Source organism: Alligator mississippiensis, chromosome 12 (genome assembly GCF_030867095.1).
Source record: "Alligator mississippiensis isolate rAllMis1 chromosome 12, rAllMis1, whole genome shotgun sequence".
NCBI classification, from domain to species: Eukaryota; Metazoa; Chordata; order Crocodylia; family Alligatoridae; genus Alligator; species Alligator mississippiensis.
In genome coordinates, this window is record NC_081835.1 from 67432193 (window position 1) to 67453811 (window position 21619).

Sequence of the window (21619 nt, forward strand, 5' to 3'; positions counted from 1 at the left end):
AGGGACAAGGCAGGCAAAGCACACTGCAATGGCTAATATGTATGTACATTCTAGCTCTAGCCTAAACAATTTATTCTAAAATATTTTGCTATTCTATTTTCAATTTTTGCAGTAGATAGAACACCATGCTTCCACCGCAACCTAAACCTTGGTACATGGGGACCTATCTTTCCTTTTACATTTGTTATGGTACAGTAGTGAAAAACTCAAGTCACTAGAGGTTCATGAATTGTCCAGATAAAATAAGAACAGATCTAAATTTTTGCTTCAGATGAAAACTAAACCTTTTGTGAAGTCTTAAAAAGATTCTCCCTCCCAGTATTTTTAACTCAGCCAAAATCAGGAACTAGCAGAAAATAAAACAAAAATCCTGATATTGCAGTGTTTTCAGCCTCCTTTCCAGAGCAGCCAAAGTCAGGACAGATCTGCCCAAGACTAACTTGAAATTTTGGAGGTTCATTATGTATTGTCCTATATAAGTTGGACACATTGACCATATCAACAATGCAGTAGTTTAGACAAAATGCCACACATGGCGATTAATGCTGGCAATACAGTCAGAAGCAACACTAAAAGCAGGTCATCTTTGGCCATCACAAATTCATGTATCCAGAGTTTTGCTTGGAAAAGCATAGTTCTTGGGCTAGTTAGCAGTTGGAAGGAAGCAAACTTCAGTTTTTAAGCAAAAGTATTCGAAATGCAAATATTTAAGATACATTAAATATTAAACAAGTAGGACTAGGTCCAAGTTTTGTAATTAAAGCTGTTATTTCATATTTTACACAGGACTTATAAAAAGGTCAAATTGTTATTCTAAAAGGTTTCATGGCTCCCTTGTTCACAAATAAAGTGCCTCTTCTAGAAAAAAAAAAGTTTCCAGACTTCATATTAGAATGCCGAAGTGTGTATTTTTATAAAAACACATTAAACTTAACAACATATTATGGTTCTTATCAATGAGAAGCTCAGTAAATCTAGATAACAAAATAAAGATAAAATTAAAATAAATTGCTTTTTCACTAAAATGCACATAGATGTTTTCTGGTTGTTATACAATTATTACTTATTCATTAAATAACAGACTTCCTAAAATGACCAGGAGCTGTAGTAGATAGTTGTGGTGAAGTTATGAGACCCTATTAGTGACAGAGCATGGACTAGGTTAGGAAAGAAGTTGCCCTAGCTTTCAGCACCATCTACTGTTTTACAAAAGACAGACAACTATTTCAGTTGTATCAACACCTTCCCTGACCTCCCAGTCAAAGTAACCTCGGTGCCCATTTCACCCTGAGACCTTCAGACAATGTTGTTAAGTATTTCATATGGCTTCAGCTTAGTTTCAAGCGTGGCACACTCAGGAAGGGGCCCTTGCCTTTAGAATGTTTTCCCTCTTGGTCCAAAAGAACCAGTTTGACAACTGCCTAGATCTGCTGAAATGCCAACCATTAACTCAAGCTTTTCTTGCAGTGTGCAGTTGACTAGAGAGGTCTTTCTTCTCCTAGCACAGAAAACATCTGCAGCGTCACTGGTACCACGTCAGTGCTATACACTTAAAATGAGGTACAGTTAGAAACATGGGATCTTTTGGGCTGGGGGCAAGGGGGACCCAAAAGCTTCTGTACAGTATTAAAATTTTGTATCTGCCCCCAAATCAGTGATTTCCTCAAAATGCCAAAACATGTGATTAAATACAAACAGCGAGCAAGCACAAAAGGTCTCTTTCTCTCTGGACAACCCCATTAAAAGCTTCTGGAAATAAAACCTGTAAAATTGCTTTAACAAAGAGGTCAACAAACCTAAATTTTCAATCTTTCTACCTGTAGGTTACTAGCTGAAGCCCAGTCTGCCAGTTAGGAGTTTACCATGATAGAGATCTCGATTTGCCATAAAAATAAATCCACTATTCTGATAGCCACTATTTAGTATCCTTGAAGGAATGAAGCCAAGGACTGAAAGTGTAGTTGAAACCAGAATCTCTTCTCACCTCCAAGGGGTCAGAGCATCTTGACAATGCAATGTTGGAAAATTATTCAGCCATTGTTCGTGGTGCACCTCCTCTACAAATTCTCCAAGACTGGTAACTCTTTAACTTACAGAGATGCATTGCATTTAGAAAGTGTAAAGTCTAAATGAATGTGATATTTTATTTGTATCAAACATCATTAAAACCCTCCCAACTTACCTTTCACCAACAGCAATGGCCCTCATCTTGTTTAAATCAGGGGCTTTACACAGGTAAAGCAGCAGCAAACTATTTTAGGGCTGCATTCCCAAGTACACTGTAGCAAGAAACTAGTCTCTATTCATAGGACTTGTTTTATGTAGTCTAAAAGGCAAGAAAGATTAGGTTAAAGTCTCTCAGAAAGCTAACCAAACAGCAACCTCTCTCATTTAAGACAGTGTCTGAAAATAAATTAATGACTTTTTGTTTTGAAGGTTTAATTCCTTATTGGAATAGTCAGTCCTCTACAGTCAAGATACAATCTAACTAAACTAACAGTTATGAACTAGCTTAATGTGCCAGCATGAAAACACCATCATAAATGCCACAGGCTTGTTTGGACAGTTCAAAGTAAGTCTTTGATCTATTTTCAGCCTATAAATTGTTCCTGTGGAATCCCATCGTATTTTGTGGAAGTTCTTGTATGTGCTTGCCATACAACCAAACCAGTAGTCTCAAGGCAACGTTTCATTGTCACGTAGTAGGTCTAGGCACATGCCCTTTACTCACTCTCTTCATCACCAAGCAAGCAGACCTGTGCAATACTGTTGAGACAGCACAGTTAATTCCCAAGCCAGCATCTACTATTGCTCTCTAGTGTCTCTTTGTTGACATTGCATACAACACTGCTGGCAGTTTCAGAGAAATAAAAGTAGGGAAAACATAGGAAATTTCCCAGTGAACTACTGCAAAGGAAAACCATAACTCCCAAATGAAGCTGGAACTGAAAAACTAAGAGTTAAGGTGAAGCAATTTTGATAACTGTCTTGGCTATTAAACATGTTGCTTAATATAAAAGTTGGTTCAATGTCAATAAGCTGCTCACTATCTCCAAACTTTTCTGTGTTTAATTTTGTATTAAATTCAGTTTTTGAATCATAAATGTAGAGAAATTAACTACAGGACCAGAGCCTCCTGATCCCTTCATCACAGGGAATTTTCTTCAGAACCCAAATGGTTTTAAATAGTTAAAACGGTGTGTACTATGAGAAATCATGTGATATATATATTGGGGGGGGGGGGTTAAAATACCATTTAAATTTCAGTCCACAATGATAACAGCTGGTAGAAATTAACTGCTGTCTTCTCTGTTAGATCCACCTTTCTCTTCAGACCACATAGTTTGAACATCTCTTAGCTAGGTTCTCTCAGACAAAATGATCAGTATTGTTGAGGGATAGCAGTTACTCTGGCCACTTTACTTCTCCCATCACCAAGCCCTTATTTTATATGACACTGCCAAAGAAGCCTCTTCCACCAGGCCCCCAGATGCTTAGTGTTATGAAAGACTATATGTGAAACTGCATCTATGCATTTAAACTGCCGTCAAAAAATCTGCCCAGCTATAGCCAAATTAAAAGTTTAAATTAGATCTTTTCTGTCCAGCATGCATCTGAGAATTTTGTCCTCCTCTATCCTGTTATTTATAATAGCAGCACAAGTAGCAGCTCTCTATCACCCACTAAGACTTAACAAGGGCACTCCTTGACAAAAGTTACTGGTAGATTGGCCAGAGGTATAACAGGATTTTCACTAGCTCCATCCTTTTTCCTGTGTAGTGCCCAAATGACAACTTACTACAGTCAGAAACTATTAGCTCCAACCTTGATTTCCCACTCTCACTAATGCACAGGCAATAATCTCTTCTTACAAAGGCTATGACTGACCACAAAGATGCCGGCTTGGGAGAACCCAGCAATGTAGTACTGGTTTCTAAGGGCCCCAGCAAACAAGCGACACACACACATCCCCCATTCCTCCAAGGCTGGCAAACTGACTTGCAGAACTGCTGACACATCATGCCCAGGAGATATTTGCCAAGCTAAGAAACATAAAACAAATCATTACTCTTCCTGCTTTGTCTCAACTCCTACACTTTTCTTGTACCCCACCTCCTGACATACATGTGCTTTTCTCTTCTTCATGCCTCCTTTCACTGAAAAGGCAGCTGAAGTGAATAGCAGCCCTGGTCTTGAGAGAGAGTAAGGGACACCTGGTAGAGTCCACCAGGCAATCCTGAATGAGCAGGACAACTGCATCTCCACGGCTCCAAGACAGACACAGCTGGTGCCCACTGCGCAGTTTCACCTGCTCCCTTCCCATGGCCCGCAGAGACACAGACCAGTGCCTTCGGACCAGCCTGTTAACCGTCTGTTTCCTTAACTCTGCTGGGTTGGTCTTTCTAGATCTAAAAAGAATCCTAAAACGATAAACCTGCTCCAAATCACATGCTGACAAAGAAAAATGAAACAGTTTAATGAAAGTAGGATGAAGCCTGAAATTTTTCAAGATGTTTCATGTATAACGAGCAATTAAGGTCTGGCCAAACAAGCATTTCTCCCTCGCCAATATGTAAATGAGACCCCACCGAATATGCCACCACTCACTGGTTCGGAAACCTATAACGCGGTCTTATTAGCAGGGTGTTTCTGGACTGCGCGTTCACCTTGGACTCTACTTCCGGAGCAGAGACCAAAGGGAATGGCTCTCGGCTGTCAGGAAATCAGCGGAGAGTCTCCGTTTCAGCAACCGGTCTGAAAAATGTAACCACCTTTTATTTAATAGTGCAGGGAAGAGACATTTGTGAAGCTATTTCCTCCTTAACGTGCTTGAAAGTCTACAGAAAACAGTTTAATAGTTATAATAGGCAAGTATTAAAACACAGCCCAAACGGGTCGACACCTCCCTGCTTCAAGGCGTTAGCAAACCACGACAGGGGCGGTAGAAGGAGGAAACTTTCTTTGCAACCAAGTTATTCCACAATTGCCCCCAGGAGGATTTCTTTCTGCGACGGACGGCTCCCCGGCAGCGCCGCAGCCTGGAGGGGACAGCCACTGCCAGCAAGCCTGGCCGGCAAGGCCTTCTCCGGGCCAGCGGCGCACACGGTCAGGACGGCGGGGACTAGGCTTTGACACACGACGACCTCGCTCCCTTCACGAGGCTCTAGGGACAGCCGCCAGGTCAGGAGAGGCCTGCTGCTCCTGGGAGCGGCGGAGCCCGCACACCTCCCCCTCCACCGCACCCACAACGAGCCCGTGCGCTCAGGACCGTACAAGCAATACGGAAACAAATGCCTTTCCTGAGGCGAGGGAGGCCGGATTATTCACCCTACTGCTGCAGAAGCGAACACGCACCCAGCGGGATCTGCTCCATGGAGCCACTTTTAAAGCAGCTTTTAAGAAGGCGCTGCCGCACGGCGCTCGCTCCACGCGGGTACCGCAGCCCCTTGCGCCCCGCGCCTGATCCCGCGCAGGTGCGGGGCTCGCCTGAGGGGCGAGGAGACGGTTGGTCCCGCAGCCCCGCCCCTCCCCCGCGGGCGCCCCGCCCCGCCCCGCCCCGCCCCGCCCCGCCGCCTTCGAGCGTTCGCGGAGCACGCGCTCGGCTCGGCTCGACTCCGCCCCGTCCCGCCCCGCCCCCCGTAACGTCAGGCAGGCCGGGTCCGCGCCTGCGCCCTGCGCCCGGAAGCGGAGCGCTGATGCCACGTGACCCGGAAGCGGAAGAGCTTGGTGCTGCCGGACGGGGTCGGCGAGTGGCGGCGGGAGCGGAAGCGTCTGCGGACCCCGCGCCCGCGATGTGAGACCCGCGCAGGTGAGCGCCGGACCGCGGCTTGCCGTGGCTGAGGCCGAGGCCCGTGGCGGCGGGGAGCGCCGGGGACAGTGCGGCGGTTAGCGGGCTGGGCCTTGGCCTCTTCCCCCGGGCCGGGCCCTGCGTCGCCCAGCCCGAGCCGGGAGCCTGAAGCCGCCGCGGGCCCGCCTCGCCCGGGCCTCCCTCAGGCGGGTGCCATGTCCGGGCGGGAGGTGGCCGTGCCGGGGTGCCCGTGTCCGGCAGCGCGGCCAAGCCGGCGGGCAGCGGGAGCGGGGGGGGGGGGGAAACGCTGGCTTGAAGCTGCCCTCGCGCCACCCGCGTCTGGCAAGCGAATGGCTTTTGTCTTTGGATGTGGTTGGCAGAGGCCGTGAAGGGAGCCGCGCATGCATCGGAAGGACGGCGTCGCCCGCTGCGCCCGACCCGCCGGGAACATGCCGACAGAACAGCCCGCGAGCAGCGCGCGTCCAGCCACGGTTCACAGGTCATCTCCCCTTCCACATCTGGGCTTCTGGTAACGCAGGTGAAGAAGGGCTTGGACAGCACGTGCGGGGCTCGCTGCCCCGCTCGTGTAAAGCGCTTGTCTTTCATGTCAGTTGCCCACATAAAAGAAACCAGTAATCCTGCCTAGAAATATTATGCCACAGGAAATATGTGGATTTAGCGTGGTGTCTCCTCGAGTTTCAGTTGTACGCTGTGGAGAGGTGGTAGTTCAAGCCAAATGTTATTTCAGTGCACTTAACTGCAATTAGCGTAGCACTACTAGAAAGGAAAAAAAAGTGATTGCCAGCAAATGGTTGCATGGGAAGTTATTCCAAAATATGGGAATGTTTGGCGAAGAATTAACAACTTCCTCCTAGTGTAAGAAGAGATACAAAAACGTCATGACTTACGCATTGAGCTTGCGCATTAACATAATTGTCCATTATAGTATTAGTGACGAGCTGCCCTTGTGTGTTCTTGTTGCATGATTCAGCAATGCCAAGAATAATTTACACGTGACTGCACTGTTTCTGCATCCATGCAGCTCGCTTTGCGGGACCAGCTGTCGTAGGCTGCATAGCTTGCGTGCATACATACGTACTTAGCGTACGCTGCGAGTCGGTGATTCTCAACCAGGGTGATGCGAGATCTTTTGAAGGGTGCTTTGAGTTGTGCTGAGATAAGCAGGTGCGAGGGAATAAGTGCAGGTTCAGGCCTGCCCCTGCCAGGCCCCTTTGCAAGAAAGTAAGCACTGTAATAAAGGCGTATTTTAAAACAGGGTGCCACTCAATTCACACAAGTTCTGGAGGAGTGTCTCCAGGGGTGTCTTGAGTCTAAAAAGGTTGAGAATCATTGATGTAAGTACTTAATTTGTTTAGCTGTGTAGCAATGCCAGTCCTAATGTTTTGCTTATTGTTGTATGTGACAAGAACCATAAACAGATATCAGTTGTGTATGTTGGTCAAGTAGGCAGCATATTTCAGCTCTACCGTCTGCTTTAACTTAATTATATTCAAGGTAGTGCATGCTGAATATGACTGTAATTGTTCTCATTTCAACTACACCTGATACAGTGGAGAGAAAGGAGCCGTCACAGAGGCTGCTCTTGGAAGCCTTGCAGATGAAGGGAGGTAGTCGGTTCCCTGGTTCCTAGTCAGCTTCAGGACCGCTCTCCCTTCATTTCTGAGTTTTCTAGTAGCATCCGCTAAGCTGCTTATTAGAAGCTTTAAAGAGGACAAATGCTAGTCAGTTTTTCTGCTAATACTACAGTGCTATTAGCAACGCTGGTTAAGTCTCAAGTGCTGCAAATGCTGTGTACTCAGTGAGGTTTGTTTGCTTTAAGTGCATGCTCAGGGTAAGTGCACAACCTTTTTCGTACCAAAGCTGTGTGCTTAGAGGGAGTGTGCTGTATTTGCAAGCTGAAATTCTTGCAGTGGGGCTGGGTTTCTTTTACCTGGGATGGTGCTGTCTGAGAAAAGGCCTAAAGAAAGGGAGGCTCTTTCTGAAATGGGTTGTTGTGTTCATGTAAAGGAGGAACAGTTTGTAAAAAGTGAGCAAGGCTGAAAGAAGGTGAATGAAACTAGCTGGGGTTAAAGGTGCTGTCATTCTAATTGCCTGGTTCCTAATTCATAGTAGGGCTGTCTTTAGAAATGTGTAAGCCAGTTTGACTTCATGGGAGGGCTTCAGAAATAACCTCCCTTCTAATAAGGGATCTTTTAAAATGTGATACTGTCTATTAATATATATGGTGGTAATTCAGGAAGTCAGCCACTCAGCACTTTGATTGGCTCATACTTCAGATTGGCTAGAATGCAAATTGAGCATAATTTTCCATCATGATGGGCTAAAATTGATCAGTCATTTTCTGCAAAGGAGGAAATGTAATGATGTTGCTTTTTAATTCTTAATATAGAGATTCCAGATATTTATAGGACTGCATTTTGAAAATATCACACACTGTACAAATGGACATCTTACTCTGGCGTTCTCTATTGGATCAAGCAGTTCATAGGGGACTGGTCTCTTTTGGATTTTTGTGAGTGCAGTTGGCAAATTGCTTAACCAGAAGGCAGATACTAGTCTGATGTATTAAAGTGGTGCCTTATTAGGCCACTTTAGGCCTAAGAATTTCCACTAAAAATGACTTTTACCTAGCATCTTAAATCTTATTAAACTGTCTTTAATAAAACATTTATTAAGCCTGACAATAGCCTGTGAAATAGGGTATTAGGGTTTCCACCTGTGAAATGGTCCACCTGTGAAATGGTACATCTGACCATGGTCACACAGTGCCAGACTGATTTTTTTTTTTAAGCTATAAAGCCATCCCTTAATGGCAGGTTTAAGCGATGTATCTGGGGTTGCATGAGAAACTACCCTTTGTAAACCTTGTATTAATTTTCAGGAAAGAGAAAAATGTGTTCAATTTATTACCGTGGTGTTTGCAACCTAAATTATGATGCACTCTCCTCCTCCTCCTCCTCCCCCCCCCCCCCCCCGGCAATTTATATTTTGTATAGCTCTGCATAATAGAGTAGTATTATGAAAAGTAAGGCTGATTTAGACACTTTGAAATGAAACTAAAGTGGGCATAGTCTTGTAAAAGGTTCTCATTTCAACGTTTGCGAGGACTTCTGGGGTGGATTTCCTGTAAATCCTAAAGATTTGCAGTCCTGTTACTAATTTTCTAGCTCCCATGTGTTTCCTTATGTGGAAGCATTCTCCACCTCTAGCTGGGTATGTGACAGTGGGGTAATCTCTTTTACAATTTCCTTCTGAAATATTTTGACACAATCTGCCTTGTCTTCCTTCCCTACTTCTTAAACCTTGGGTGGAGGAACTGGAAGAACTTTCATTTAAAAGGCAAACTTCATCTCTCCCTCCAAAATACCAGAAACTGATTGCATGATTATGAACTGCTAATTACATTGCTTCTTAAGCCCCCAATAACAATGTATAAGTATGTAAATGGTGGTGCTGCTACTTTCAGTTTTTTCTGTTTGATATTGTGGTACTTGTGAAATTGAGCGTACATAAAATTCTCCAGGAAGAAACACTGTCATTTTCAAGTAACTTGTCACTTCCAAACTCACACTCTGAAAAGTATATTCATGGATTACATACATATTTTTTTTAGACTTGTTGAATGCGTCACCCACGGAGCCCAGACGCTATTTTAGTTCTGCTTCAATTCAACTTCAAACTACTGGGTTTTTGGCTGTCTCAAATGCTGTGTGTTGCACACACGTATATTTTTAAACAATTATGTAGGAAGAACCACCTGATAAATCAGTTGCATTTTTATCTCAGTCTGAATTAATGGGTTTTCTTTTTCCAGAATTTTACTTCCAATCTTCAATAAGATTTAGACAAGCCTTTATACAAGACCCAAGATAATTTTTGTTTTGGGGTGAGGGGAGGGGAGGGGATGGGATGGGATGGGAGGCTCCTCCGATATTAGTCATTGAAAAGTGTTATTCCTGTTGGCACCTATAACTGTTTAACAGTTTCTTCCTTTCATAAAAAAAGTCTTTTCCTTTCATGTCATTCATGGGGAAGAGCATTCTAAAAACTTAAAGTAGCATTTCTCTGCTTTGGACCAGGTGCAAGCTTGTGCTAAAACATTTTAGTTAGATAATCTACAAATTTACCTATGCAGTTAAAATGGGTCTTTCTATAGTTGTGCTTGAATTCCTAATAAGGGTTTTTTTTATGTTAAGGATTAGTAACTTTATATTTTGTTGGGCTGTTAGTTATAATTTATTATCTTTTAAAACATTAAGTTAAAAGACTGTTTCTTTACTGTGTAACTTTTTAAATCCGGATATTTCTCTTCCCTCTGTAACTAAACAGCTGGATAGTTTAAAATCCTTAATATATTAATCAAGCTCTTTGTTGAGCTCTTGGGTTTAACTTTTGTTGCATTGTTACACTGAGAAAATTTCTAAGGAGTTCAGGTTTGTTTCCAGTTTAAACAAGAAAAACACTGAATTTAAAAGGTGTTAAATTGAGGGGGATTGTAATAAATTTTAATGTTACTTCAGTGTTCTTACTGTTTCACAGCTCTGCAGCATCTACTTTTGTCTCTCTCGCTCTCCCTCGCTCTCCCTCTCTCTCTCTCTCTCTCTCGTTGCAAAAATATGGAAGTCACAAACTCCGCTTTAATTACAATTCTGCTAATCATTTTCTTGCAGTGTATTGAACTGTGAAGCAGTTTTAAAGCATTGCTATGCTTTCAAGGGCAGGGGTTGAGATTTGGCTGGCTGGCAGTTGGTAAACTGAGTTTATTTCTGCCACTTTTCTAGAGCGCCCCAGCACTTGTATTAACACAAGTCATTCTATTTCTGTAATTTGGCTAGATGGTTACTCGTTTACCTTTCGGCCCACTTAAGGACATGCACGAATGATCGTTGTATCTGGGTAGAGTAATTGCTGGTACCACTCTAGCTTGTACGTGTGCACAGATTGTTTTTGTGGTTGGGTAAGGTGCAATAGGAAGTGGTGGGATAATAACTTGCTTTCTGTAGAAAACAAAAAAACAAGAATAAAGAAAACAAATTAAAATTGTAAAAGCTTTATTTTCTGTTCTGTACACCTGCTGATCCAAACATCTTGGCCTAATTAAAGTGTCCCTCCTTTAAGGAGAGACTTGAACCTCAGAAAGCGGCCCAAGCAAACATAACTAACCAGAATTTCTGATGATGTTGTCTTGAAACTGGTGATCTTTTTCCTCTCTTGCAGCACAGCACTAACTTGTAATGAAATGGAGTCTGGGTCAAGTTCTTTTAGAGTGGAATTTCCTGACTTCTCTAGCACCATTTTACAGAAGCTGAACCAGCAGCGCCAGCAAGGACAGTTATGTGATGTTTCCATTGTAGTTCAGGGCCATCTCTTTAGAGCCCATAAAGCTGTCCTCGCAGCCAGCTCCCCATACTTCTGCGACCAAGTGCTCCTGAAAAATAGCAGACGAATAGTCCTGCCTGATGTGATGAATCCAAGGGTATTTGAGAATATTCTTCTTTCTACGTACACGGGTCGCCTGGTCATGCCTGCCCCAGAAATTGTCAGCTATTTGACAGCAGCAAGCTTTCTTCAGATGTGGCATGTAGTAGACAAATGTACAGAAGTGCTAGAAGGGAACCCAACAGTGCTTTGTCAGAAGATGAATCATGGCAGTGATCATCAGTCCCCAAGCAGCAGCAGTTATAATGGCCTTGTTGAAACTTTTGAGCTGGGTTCTGGCGGACAGCCTGACTTCCACAAAGGGCAAGAGCTAAGGGATGGTGAAAATGAAGAAGAAAGCTCGAAAGACGAGTTGTCATCTCAAGTAACAGAACATGAGTATCTTCCCAGTAACTCTTCGACGGAACATGACAGACTAAGCACAGGAATGACAAGTCAGGATGGCGAAGAGGGAGCTAGCGACAGTGCAGAATATCAGTATACAAGACCTCTCTACAGCAAACCCAGCATCATGTCACACAAACGTTGGATCCATGTGAAACCGGAAAGATTTGAACAGGACTGTGAAGGTGCAGATAATCCTTATGATGAGCACCAAGTCTCCGAGTCCATGAATGCCATTCAGCCAGAGCATCCTATCCAGTCTTCAGGTGTCGAAGACTTTCACATCAGCGACAAAAAGATAGAACCAGAATTTGATGAACAGGGTGATGAGGGTAACTATGATGAGCAAGTTGATTTCTATGGCTCTTCTATGGAAGAATTTTCAGGTGAAAGGGCAGATGGAAATGGAAGTGTTCACAGACCAGATGTTATGATAGCAGCAGGGTATGGTGAAAATGTTGAAATGGCTGCAGGAATTAAAGAAGAAACCTCCCTCTCTGGATTCTCGCATGCTGACAAACTGTATCCCTGTCAGTGTGGTAAAAGCTTTACACACAAGAGCCAGAGGGATCGGCATATGAGTATGCACCTTGGCCTTCGGCCTTACGGCTGCGGGGTCTGTGGTAAGAAATTCAAAATGAAACACCACCTTGTTGGCCACATGAAAATCCACACGGGCATCAAACCATATGAGTGTAACATCTGTGGGAAAAGATTTATGTGGCGGGACAGTTTTCATCGGCATGTCACTTCTTGTAGTAAATCATACCAGGCTACCAAAGTTGAGCAGAATACTACTGAGATGAACTGAAACATAGTAAATGTTGTTTAGTAGAGTACGCAAAACAAGCTAATTATGCAAATACTGTCTGGTACTTGCTATTGTGACATTTTAGGGTGTTTTTTTTAAAGTTCTAAGGGTGTTGCTGATTCAAGCAGATCAGATTTTATTGTCCATCTACTGATGCCACTCTACAAGCTTTAGATGTAAAAGATGTTCAGGTGGCTAATTCATGCGACTTGTAATCTGTAAATAGTGAGGCCACTTGTGGTAACTTTTTCCTTGTTGGGCATCCTCTTTTATTAAGTGTCATACAAACACATAGTGAGGCCCAATCCCCAAAAGAGTTATTAAAGGTTCCAATCCTGCAAATATGTATTTCTTTGTATAACTGTATGCATGTGAGTGGCCTTATTGAGAAGTGGACAACAATAACCCCACCACAAGATTGCTAGTCTGGTAAACCTAACTATTTGCAGGAGTCAAAGCTCTTAAACGAGTAAGATTTCTACCTGTAGAATAACTTGTCTGCCTGCAACTGAACAGAGACCACCAACACCCTTAACATAGGTAACTTAAGTAGCCTTTAGAGTGCCACAGCATTTGATGGAAAGCTATTATTTGGATAATTTTTCTGCCCATTTTTGGTAAAGTATCTGGTCCTATCTAGGTATTGGGCCTAATTCTTTTTATCCATTTTTGTAAAGCACTTGGTTATATCTTGTTGGACAGTGCATATATTTAAGACTGAATCAAATTATAACTGTCTTGGCCTAACAGAGCCTAATGCTGTGGCAAGTCTGGCTGCCTTTTTAACTACTACATCATAACAGAACATCTAGCAGTTGCAAGGGTGGCCAACTGTCAAAATGTGTAACAAAAAAACCAAACCAACCCTGCAAAGTTGGTATTAATCCAGTACACTCAAGCGTTTAAACTATAGTTTGTTTTGGAATTTAATGGATCACTGCAGCAGCAAGTACCAAACTCAGTGAACAGTACAAACAGATTTGTTTTTGGTACTAAAATGTATTTGAAAATTTCTATCTAGTTTTAGTTCATAACTTCTAAACACTTGCTTCAGTCAGTGGTTGTTAGTCACAGACAAACTATTTAAATATTTAATCCTTTACTGTTTGACCAGTCAGGTTTTTAGTACAGGTTCTTGGTACTGAACTACTGTGACTCTGATCATTTCCAGAGCCACAAGCAGCCAGAGTTGTTTCCCCTCCAAATGAAGCCTGTTGCTGACCACTTAAATTGCCCAGTTGGGATCCCTTTTAATGGTACAGTGGGATATAGGGCTGCAGAAAAGTTTCAAGCTTGGGAGCAACTTCTGGATCCTTGACAGTGAGAAGGCGGTGCTTGTGCTCCATGAAGAGGATGTGTTATCCACTGGACTCATGCTCTAGCAGTTTGTGTGGAGCAATGTTGTAGTTTTGAGGGATGCTACCAGCCCTGCAGGTGAGAGTGGATGCATCAGTTGTAATGCTGACATTAGGATTTACTAATTGAAAGCCTTTGCACTCCTACTTAAAAGCAGTTAACTTTACTTTGTACTTTACGGCCCGACATAAGATGGAAGGAGCCTCCTTAGCATAAATGGGTCACGATCAGAATGGGTGAGAGTCCATGTGCTTGCAACCCACTTCCAGCATAACAGTTTGGGACAATTGCTAGCCTGCTTGAAGTGGCTACCAGCTATGACTGTCTCCTGAAGATGGATGTCTGGGACAAGGTGGCGTTTATTGCTTGTCGGGCTACTATCTCTGGTCACTTCTGTTTTGGCATATTAATTATAAACTTTTAAGTAAAATTATTTTGTCTTGAAGGCTCTTAAATTTTACTCTGTCAATTCTTCAGATATTTTTCATATGGAATTTTGTTAAAATAGATGATCCCAAATATGAAGATTCCATTGCAGGCAATGGATACAAATGGCCCAGCACCAAGGAGTTCCTGTTCCTAGCACTTAATTGGACTCTACAATAAACCATGTGGCCATGTGTAGCCCTTGTAATCAAGGTAACTAAACAGGGATTTGCTCACTAACACTGTAACTTGCTCAATGTATAGAAGCACTTTGTATTTAAAAATCTTTATAAGTATGTTTTTTAAACTTAGAAATGATATATTCCCTCAATAGTTTGTTTCCATGTTAACACTGTCTTTTTAATCTTGAAATTTATAGTGGTAACAGGTTATTTCCTTGTCTGTTCAGAAAAGCATAGAGGGCGGTGTTCCAGCATTCCCTGGCCCAATTTTTCCATTACCTTCTCCCTTCCCAGTCCCGTGTACTGGAAGACTTCTCTGCACGTTCCATTCTTTACTGCTGTGGGAAAGATTCTCCTGCTCATTTCAGGATTGTTCTAGCATAGTCATTTTCATCCTCTTTCATACAGGGACCCCCATGTTACAACTGAAAACTTTGGGGACCTTCCTCCAATCTCTCTATAAAGAAGAGGGTGGTCACAATCCCCAGGTTGAGAATCCATAGTCAAGCGGTCCATCAGACCCATCCCCTACAGTGCTGCCAGCAAAGCCCTTTCTTCTACCAGTCTGAGATGACTTTTATATGGGTCTTTTAAATGTTAACTGCAACTAGGAATAATGTTTAGATAACTTTGAAATAGAGCTTTAAAATAAAATGTACTAAAAAAGACACTTTAAAGGTTTTATACAGGTGCAGTAGATGCATATAAATAATGTTTATCCTTTATAGTGACTTGTCATGGATGGTAAATTTCTAATATTGGTCTAATGCTGTCCTACCTAACGTTTTGACATTGTGTTGAAACCCCACATATGTGATTCCATTAATGTTTATAACACTTGACGCTTGGATCTTTGGTTTTAAACCACATTAAATGGCTTGGGTACAAGGAAGTATTTGCCATAGAAGATTTTTCTCCAGAGTTCTCACTTCTACCTGTTCCACTCAAGCTAACCAAGATAAAGAAGTATGGATACAGCTTTTTGCAGAGTTTGCAAGCACTATTAGTACAGTGGCTTTGTTCCAGCAACAAAGATGCTTGCTGTTTTGGGTGAAACGAGACATTCATATTAAGGTCGATTTTAAGCACTTCTGCTTATGCTTTATTTTAGAGACATTTGTTCATTTTTCCCACCTGTACTTTAGTGTTGTCTCTTTGCTGAGGGGTGTTATCAAAGTGGGCATTTTATAAACACCTGAAGTATTGTCATCATTGGCAGGACTTCTCTCTCTTTACACCTCATAAAGATATTATATTTTTCTCTCGTCTGTTCAGTCACTGGATTTGAAATGTTCGTTACCATGGTATTTAAGTTAACTACAATTCTGTAAGTCTCCTGCTGCCCTGGTGACACATTTCAAAACTTCTGTTCCTCATGGGTCTGTGAATCTTGATGTAGTAGTCGTATTCTCCTTGACTGGGGTTCCTGTTCTGTACATTAGTATTTAAAAGCCCTGCCTTCACAACTGCAGGGAGCAACTGTCTTAGAAGCCTAAAAAAATAAGGCTGCGAAGGGCCTCAGGAAGTCACCTAGTCCAACTCCCTTCTCAGGGATCCCCAACTAAACCATCCTAGTCAAGTATTTGTCTAACTTTTCATTTTTGGAAATTGAAGAGCATTCCACAACCTCTCTGGATATCCTTTGCCAATGCTTAACCACCTTTATAATGAGAGAGTTTTCTAGTATCTAACCTGAGTATCCCCTGCTACAATTTGAGAGCATTACTCCTCATCCTTTGTGTTGCTCTCCGCTGGACTCTTAATCTGTCTGCAGCTTTCTTGAAGCGTACTGTGTCCAGTTTCAGGCCCCGCTCCAGGTAAGGCCCCACCAGTCCCAAATCCAATGGAAAGATTATTTCCCTTGATTTGCAACTTAATACAAGCCAGTATGCTGTTGGCTCTCTGCTGCAGTGAGAGCACACAGCTGGCTCCTACCTTATGGTCCACTGTAACTCCTGTGTCCCTTTCTACAGAAGTACAGCCTAGCTAGTCGTTCTCTAGTCTGTCTTTGAATGTCGCTTGTTTCAGAGGTGAGCACATAAGACTCTGAAAGACATGACTGGAAGATCTTTGTTCTCAGTTCTCCCCTCTGATGTGCTGCTGAATTTAGGCAACTACTCACATCCCTGTGCACTTGCAGCAGCTGATTTATCAAGAGTATAAGCAAATGCCACACTTCAGAGTCCACAGGGGAGCTCAGAGACTCCCAGATTCTGGTGTCCTTATTGTAAAGTCCACACTAACATCCCCGTACTTTTGGGCATGAAATAATGGAGAGCCTTCAAGCCCTCTAAACAGAACGTGACTGGGCTGGTGTCAGTAAGGTAACCTTTTTTGACTCCCAAGAAGCTATAGTACATTTAGTTTGTCAGCTCTGTTTTGCAGAACTGAAAGGTTCCATAAAACGGTAAAGAAAGGTTGCTGTATTCCTCAGTTACGTGTGTTTATGAGGGTTTTTTTAGGCAAAGGCTCTAAGCTCTCAGTGCCGAAGGGAGACGCTGGAAAACAAAGTAGTATATTTTTTTTAAGTGTTGAATCTGTCGGACTCTGATTTTGCTTGAAGCTTGCGTCAGTTGATTGCTGCATTTTTTGTTTTCCGTGGGATTCCAGAACATCTTCCAGAAATGTAACTGTTTATGCAAGTCAGGTGAATCTTCCCCAATGAGCTAAATTTTTTACTTATAAAATAGTAAAGTTGCATATCTTGATATTTTGTGAGATGTTATGCCTGTATTGCAAAGGTTGGATAGTTTTGTCTATATAAAATTGCTGTCCTAATTGCACAGCATGGTTTTAATTAATTTAATGTTACTGTTCAATATTTTCTTCTTATAGAAGAGACCCATGCCCTTTTTTGTATAACATGTTTTAATAAATGTTATCTGTCAGTTTTGTAAAAGCTTTCTTTTTTGTGTGTACAAAACTAATGCATGTGTAGTTCTAGAATAGTATATGCAGCTTTTGTCATGAAGAATAACAACTTGAACAAAACTTTAGTACTTCAAGAAGTTGCCAGTCCATATCGCTATTATCATGGATAACAATAAAATAAGGAAGCGAACCTAGCAATAGGAGTTTATCAAAGTGTTTGGTTTGCCTGTCAATGTTGTTTCTTAAGTTCCAGTTTCAGGCTGCTGAACCTGTAAAACCGTTTACCTACCCTAACCCTAATGAGGTACATATTAATGAAGGAAGTAAATGACTAAAATGAACAACTAAAACAAAACTGCTGTTTTATGGTAACTTCAGTCCTGAGATTCCTCTCTCGTGGTGTTACAGCAGATGTTCTAAGTAGAAGTTTGAAATGACCCACTCTTGAGTCTTACTCCTGCTCTACATTTTGCCTTCGTTTCTGTTGGAAAGGTCAGTGTGTTCCACATCTGGAACTGGGGTAGCTCAGCCTCCTCGGGAATTTTGTTGTAATTGTCCATGTCACAAAAATCAATACCAGAATTCCACTGGCTCCATCATCTGTAGCAAAAAAAGGTTAATTTAAATAAACAAGCAAACGACTTGTGCTTATACAGAAGCTTCTGGAAAAGCAGCGCATGAAAGGCCTGTTACGATTCAGTCTTGGCGCTACAATCAGTTGTGCATGCCTACGAGGAAGCAAGCAGAACCTTTTGCAAGTATTAGGCACCAACCACTATCATATTTCAATGCCAACATAATGTGCATCATAATGGAAATGTGAATCTGCCCCACTGGAATAATTGTTTGTCAAAGTCTTCATTCTATGGCCTGTATTTATACAGGGGTCAGAGGGTGCTTCTGGCCCTACAAGTCTTAACCCTGGTTGTTGTATATGTGCTAAACACTTCCCTCATGCTGCATCTTCAGCACTTCTCTTCATGCAAGTTTTCAAAAAATACCCTGCAGCTAGTGAAGATATTAGCACCTGTTTGGTGTAAGAACTCTCTATTTTTGGTGTAACAATGTCTTAAGGTACCTAGGCCTTAAGTAGAAAAAAAACTCCTGGATGAAGATGACTAATTCAGGGTGATTCCATCCATATGTTCTTCAGAGCAAGTGGAATGACACTAGTCTAATCTTATATGAAACGTGTTTCTTCTAAAATTCCTAGTAGATCAATAAGAATTTACTTTGTTTTTGTGTTCCCAGATGTATTTTAAAGTAATGGCCTCTCTGCTATATTCTGGATGGTGATGCATCTTAATCTGCATGATGGTTTTTAAAATAAGATTTCCAAATATTTTCAGGAAGGAGAAAAATCACATCAGTATGGAGGATTGTGTCAGACTGACAGTACAGCCAGAAGGAAAAATGATAGTCTAGCTTAATTTAAATGTGTTTTGCTGTACCAGTAATCAAAATGCGGTGAGTAGACAACATGCAGAATCACTAAGTAATTAGCTCGAGTGACGTCAAGGGTTGGTTTGTTTGTTTGATAAACCAGCAGAATTGCCAGTTAACTACAGTCAAAGTTAGTTATGTATAAGTGGGATGAACAGATACTTAAGGTACAAATATAAATTGACACCACTGTGGCTGACAGCTCCCATCCCAAATAAGGTTCTAGTGGTTTCGTTGTGCAATTTGTCCTATCATTTGTACCATAGGGGAGAGAGGTGTCAGGGTTAAGTGTTTAATACAGCACCACTTAGTCTGCCTGCCCCACTTTACCCTCATCCATCTTTTTCTTTCCCCACCCCCTAAAAACACCCAACAGTTTAATGGTATGAGTTTGAAACTGCAGCAGTTGTAGTTGGGTTTTATTTACCTGGGGAGAGGAGTTGAGTCACCAGTTAACAATGAAGGGTTGCAGCATACCCCACACATGAATAGCACTAGTAACTAACCCTAAGTTTAGATGTAAATTACTTCTCTTTGCCTCTGGTATCCATTCCAGTCTCTTGCATTTAATAATTATGAGACAAAAATATGTTTTGAGATTTTCTTCTTTCAGTTTTCTCTCTCTCCTATTTTTTCTGTCAATAGACTTGCCTAAACTATAGTTAAGGGCTTTTACACTAGTACGATAGGATAAAAAAGTGCTAAAATAATTAACCTGAACATAAAATTACACTGAAATTATTAGGTAACAGTTTTAAGTAACAGGAGATATTTATTAAAACTGGCTGCAGTATGTACCACTTTACAGGCAGCGTATGTTCATGGCTTAGTCCCCTTCAGTGGTAAGTGGGACACCAGGTAGAATAGTAAACTATGCTGGAGGAAAAAAAGACCTGTAGCATGGAAAAAAATGAGAATGAGATGAGCAAAAGGTATAGGGAAGAAACATAAATAGAAAACACATTTTGGAGGCTTTGGGGATGATTAGATCCGGTACAACTTTGAAATGCTCTTAAATAAGGGTGCTTTTTGCTTAAGACTGGGAAGAATGTTTTCCTTCCCAACAAAGAATGGACTTTCTTTAGCTTAAACAGGTCATTCATCTAATCCTCTGAAAACCGATATTCACACCCAGTTCCATTTTCAAGCAATGTGACATACAACAGTTCATATTTAATTTCTTTATGAATCCAGTAACTAATCTACATAGTCCCTGCATTGTTCATCGTTTTAGCTGTGCCTCACTTTATTACTAGCAGAAGCTACAGGCAGGGCTTAGTTCTCCATCGAAGTAGAGCTGACAGCTGCTCCAAAAACACTTAAGGAGCTGTACACCAGATGAACTTCAGGCTGCTAGAGAAGCCTGTGTTGTGCCCCTACCTCCAATCATTTGCAAACGTTTCTAAAAAGGAAATAGGAATAAGCTGCCCATATCTTTCCCGACCTAACCACTGATTAGGTCTAGAGTGCTGGCCTTGATCAACTTGAGGGTGGGGAATGCATCAAATGATGCAAGAAGGCGTTGTGGCCTGCTAGCTGTGGGTGCTGCGCTCGACTGCCACCAACCTGCTGGGCACGCCACCGCTTCTCTGTACCTTGACACAACGGAGAAATACACGAATACTGGCAAATTGCCCGTCAAAAAAGACAGGGCTGGGATGGAGCCCCACATCTGGCCCTGCACCCCTGCCCATCCCCCCTGCTGCTCCAGGTCCAGCCCCGCTCTACAGCCCTTCCCCCCCACTCCACATCCATCTGGCCCGCGTCCGCCTGCCTGCAGCTGTGGGGGGGTGCCCACCGTGATTGCCCCCCTTTGCCCCCAGGCAGGGAGGTGGGGGGAAGCTCTGCTGCTCGGGCACCTGGGGGCGTTCGCTGCTGACACAAACTTCCCTGGCAGCGGCTCAAACGCGGGGCCGTGCAGGCAGTCGCCACCTGCCCTCTGCAGCACGCGCGGTTGCCCAGAAGCGTTATGGGCAGACAGACAACGTCTGTCATTTCATGGGACGTCTCAGGAGAGCAGTTTGATATCTGCTGATGAACACGGTGTATGACATTAGGTATCGCTACTGGGGCGTGATGAAGCATCTGCCCTTTGAACCTGCGGACGCATGTTAATGTGATCATGTTACCTACCTACCTACCTAGCTACCAAAACCTTTGGCAAAGGAGGTGCGCTGGGCACGCGCGATTAACAGCAGGCGAGGAGGAAGGCGGTGTGGGAGCTGCGAGATGCACGTGGCTCGGGGCGAGCACGAGCCGCGTGTTTGACGCACAAGTGCTTGAGGCGGGTCCGGGGGAGCTGCCGGTGCCTCCCGGCCCCTGGGACCGCCACGGGCCTCCTGGGCCCGGCCCGTCTCCAGCCCGACGGCTCCGGTGTCGGCGCTGCCCCGGGGAGAGCCTGGCCCCGGCCGGGCGCACATCTTCCCTCGTTGGCAGCCGGGCGGGGTCCCTGCGCAGCTGCGCGCTCGCCGTGCCGGGCCGGGCCGGGCCGGGCCGGGCCGCGGGGCGCTCGCCCACACCGTCGTGCAGTCGTGTTACCAAGCCCCGCTGAGGCCGGTCGGCCGGCCGGCTCGTAGCGCCCCGGCCTCGCCGCCCGTGCTGGGCGGGCTGAGCGCCTGCCGTGGGTGGGCGCGTGCTCCCGGCGTCGTGCCGCCCGGCCCGGCCCGGCCACCCCGCTCCGAGCGCCGCCGTGTCTGGAGCCGGGCTGCCGGACCGCCCGCGCCCGCGCCCGCCACCCCCGAGCCGGGCCACGCGCGGAGGCGGCGGCTGCGGAGCGCGCACGAAGCAGCTCCGCGTCACCCCGGCCCGCGGGGGCGTGGCGTGGCGTGGCGGGGCACGCCCCGGAAGCGGAAGCGGGGGAGGGGCGGGCGGGGGCGGGGCAGCGCGGCGGAAGCAGTT

General features: G+C 43.9%; 1 protein-coding gene and 2 long non-coding RNA genes across 7 annotated transcripts in view; 1 reads left to right on the forward strand and 2 right to left on the reverse strand.

Moving 5' to 3' along the window:
• The window catches only part of LOC102571410 (uncharacterized), a 73360-nt gene extending 67862 nt beyond the window's left edge, over positions 1 to 5498 (reverse strand). For 2 of the 3 annotated variants that reach the window (XR_009455970.1, XR_009455968.1), the window contains exon 1: positions 2183 to 5498. This is a non-coding gene — a long non-coding RNA (uncharacterized LOC102571410). The remainder of the gene's footprint in view (positions 1 to 2182) is intronic. The other variant, XR_009455969.1, reaches the window with a different exon arrangement.
• Positions 5499 to 5685: 187 nt separating this feature from the next.
• Positions 5686 to 17306, forward strand: ZBTB43 (zinc finger and BTB domain containing 43). Of its 3 annotated transcripts, none has more exons than XM_059715766.1 (3): positions 5686 to 5809; positions 6169 to 6326; positions 11027 to 17306. In XM_059715766.1, exon 3 carries the CDS (start codon positions 11049 to 11051, stop codon positions 12441 to 12443), a length of 1395 nt encoding a protein of 464 aa, XP_059571749.1. In that variant the 5' UTR covers positions 5686 to 5809; positions 6169 to 6326; positions 11027 to 11048; the 3' UTR covers positions 12444 to 17306. The 3 variants fall into 3 exon arrangements, with proteins under 3 accessions (XP_059571749.1, XP_059571748.1, XP_059571750.1); XM_059715765.1 differs by having other exon boundaries at positions 6169 to 6287; XM_059715767.1 differs by lacking the exon at positions 6169 to 6326.
• Positions 17307 to 17623: 317 nt separating this feature from the next.
• LOC132244497 (uncharacterized) lies at positions 17624 to 21541 on the reverse strand. Its single transcript, XR_009455974.1, has 2 exons — positions 20863 to 21541; positions 17624 to 17878 (listed from the first exon to the last, which is right to left on the reverse strand). It is a non-coding gene; the product is annotated as an uncharacterized LOC132244497 (long non-coding RNA).
• Positions 21542 to 21619: the final 78 nt, after the last annotated feature.

Bases quoted from the DNA above. Each gene is read 5' to 3' on its own strand.
- ZBTB43 (XM_059715765.1), top strand. From the start codon at position 6,190: ATGCATCGGAAGGACGGCGTCGCCCGCTGCGCCCGACCCGCCGGGAAC. The intron at 6,288-11,026 runs GTCATCTCCCCT...CCTCTCTTGCAG, and splicing joins CGTCCAGCCACGGTTCACAG to CACAGCACTAACTTGTAATG.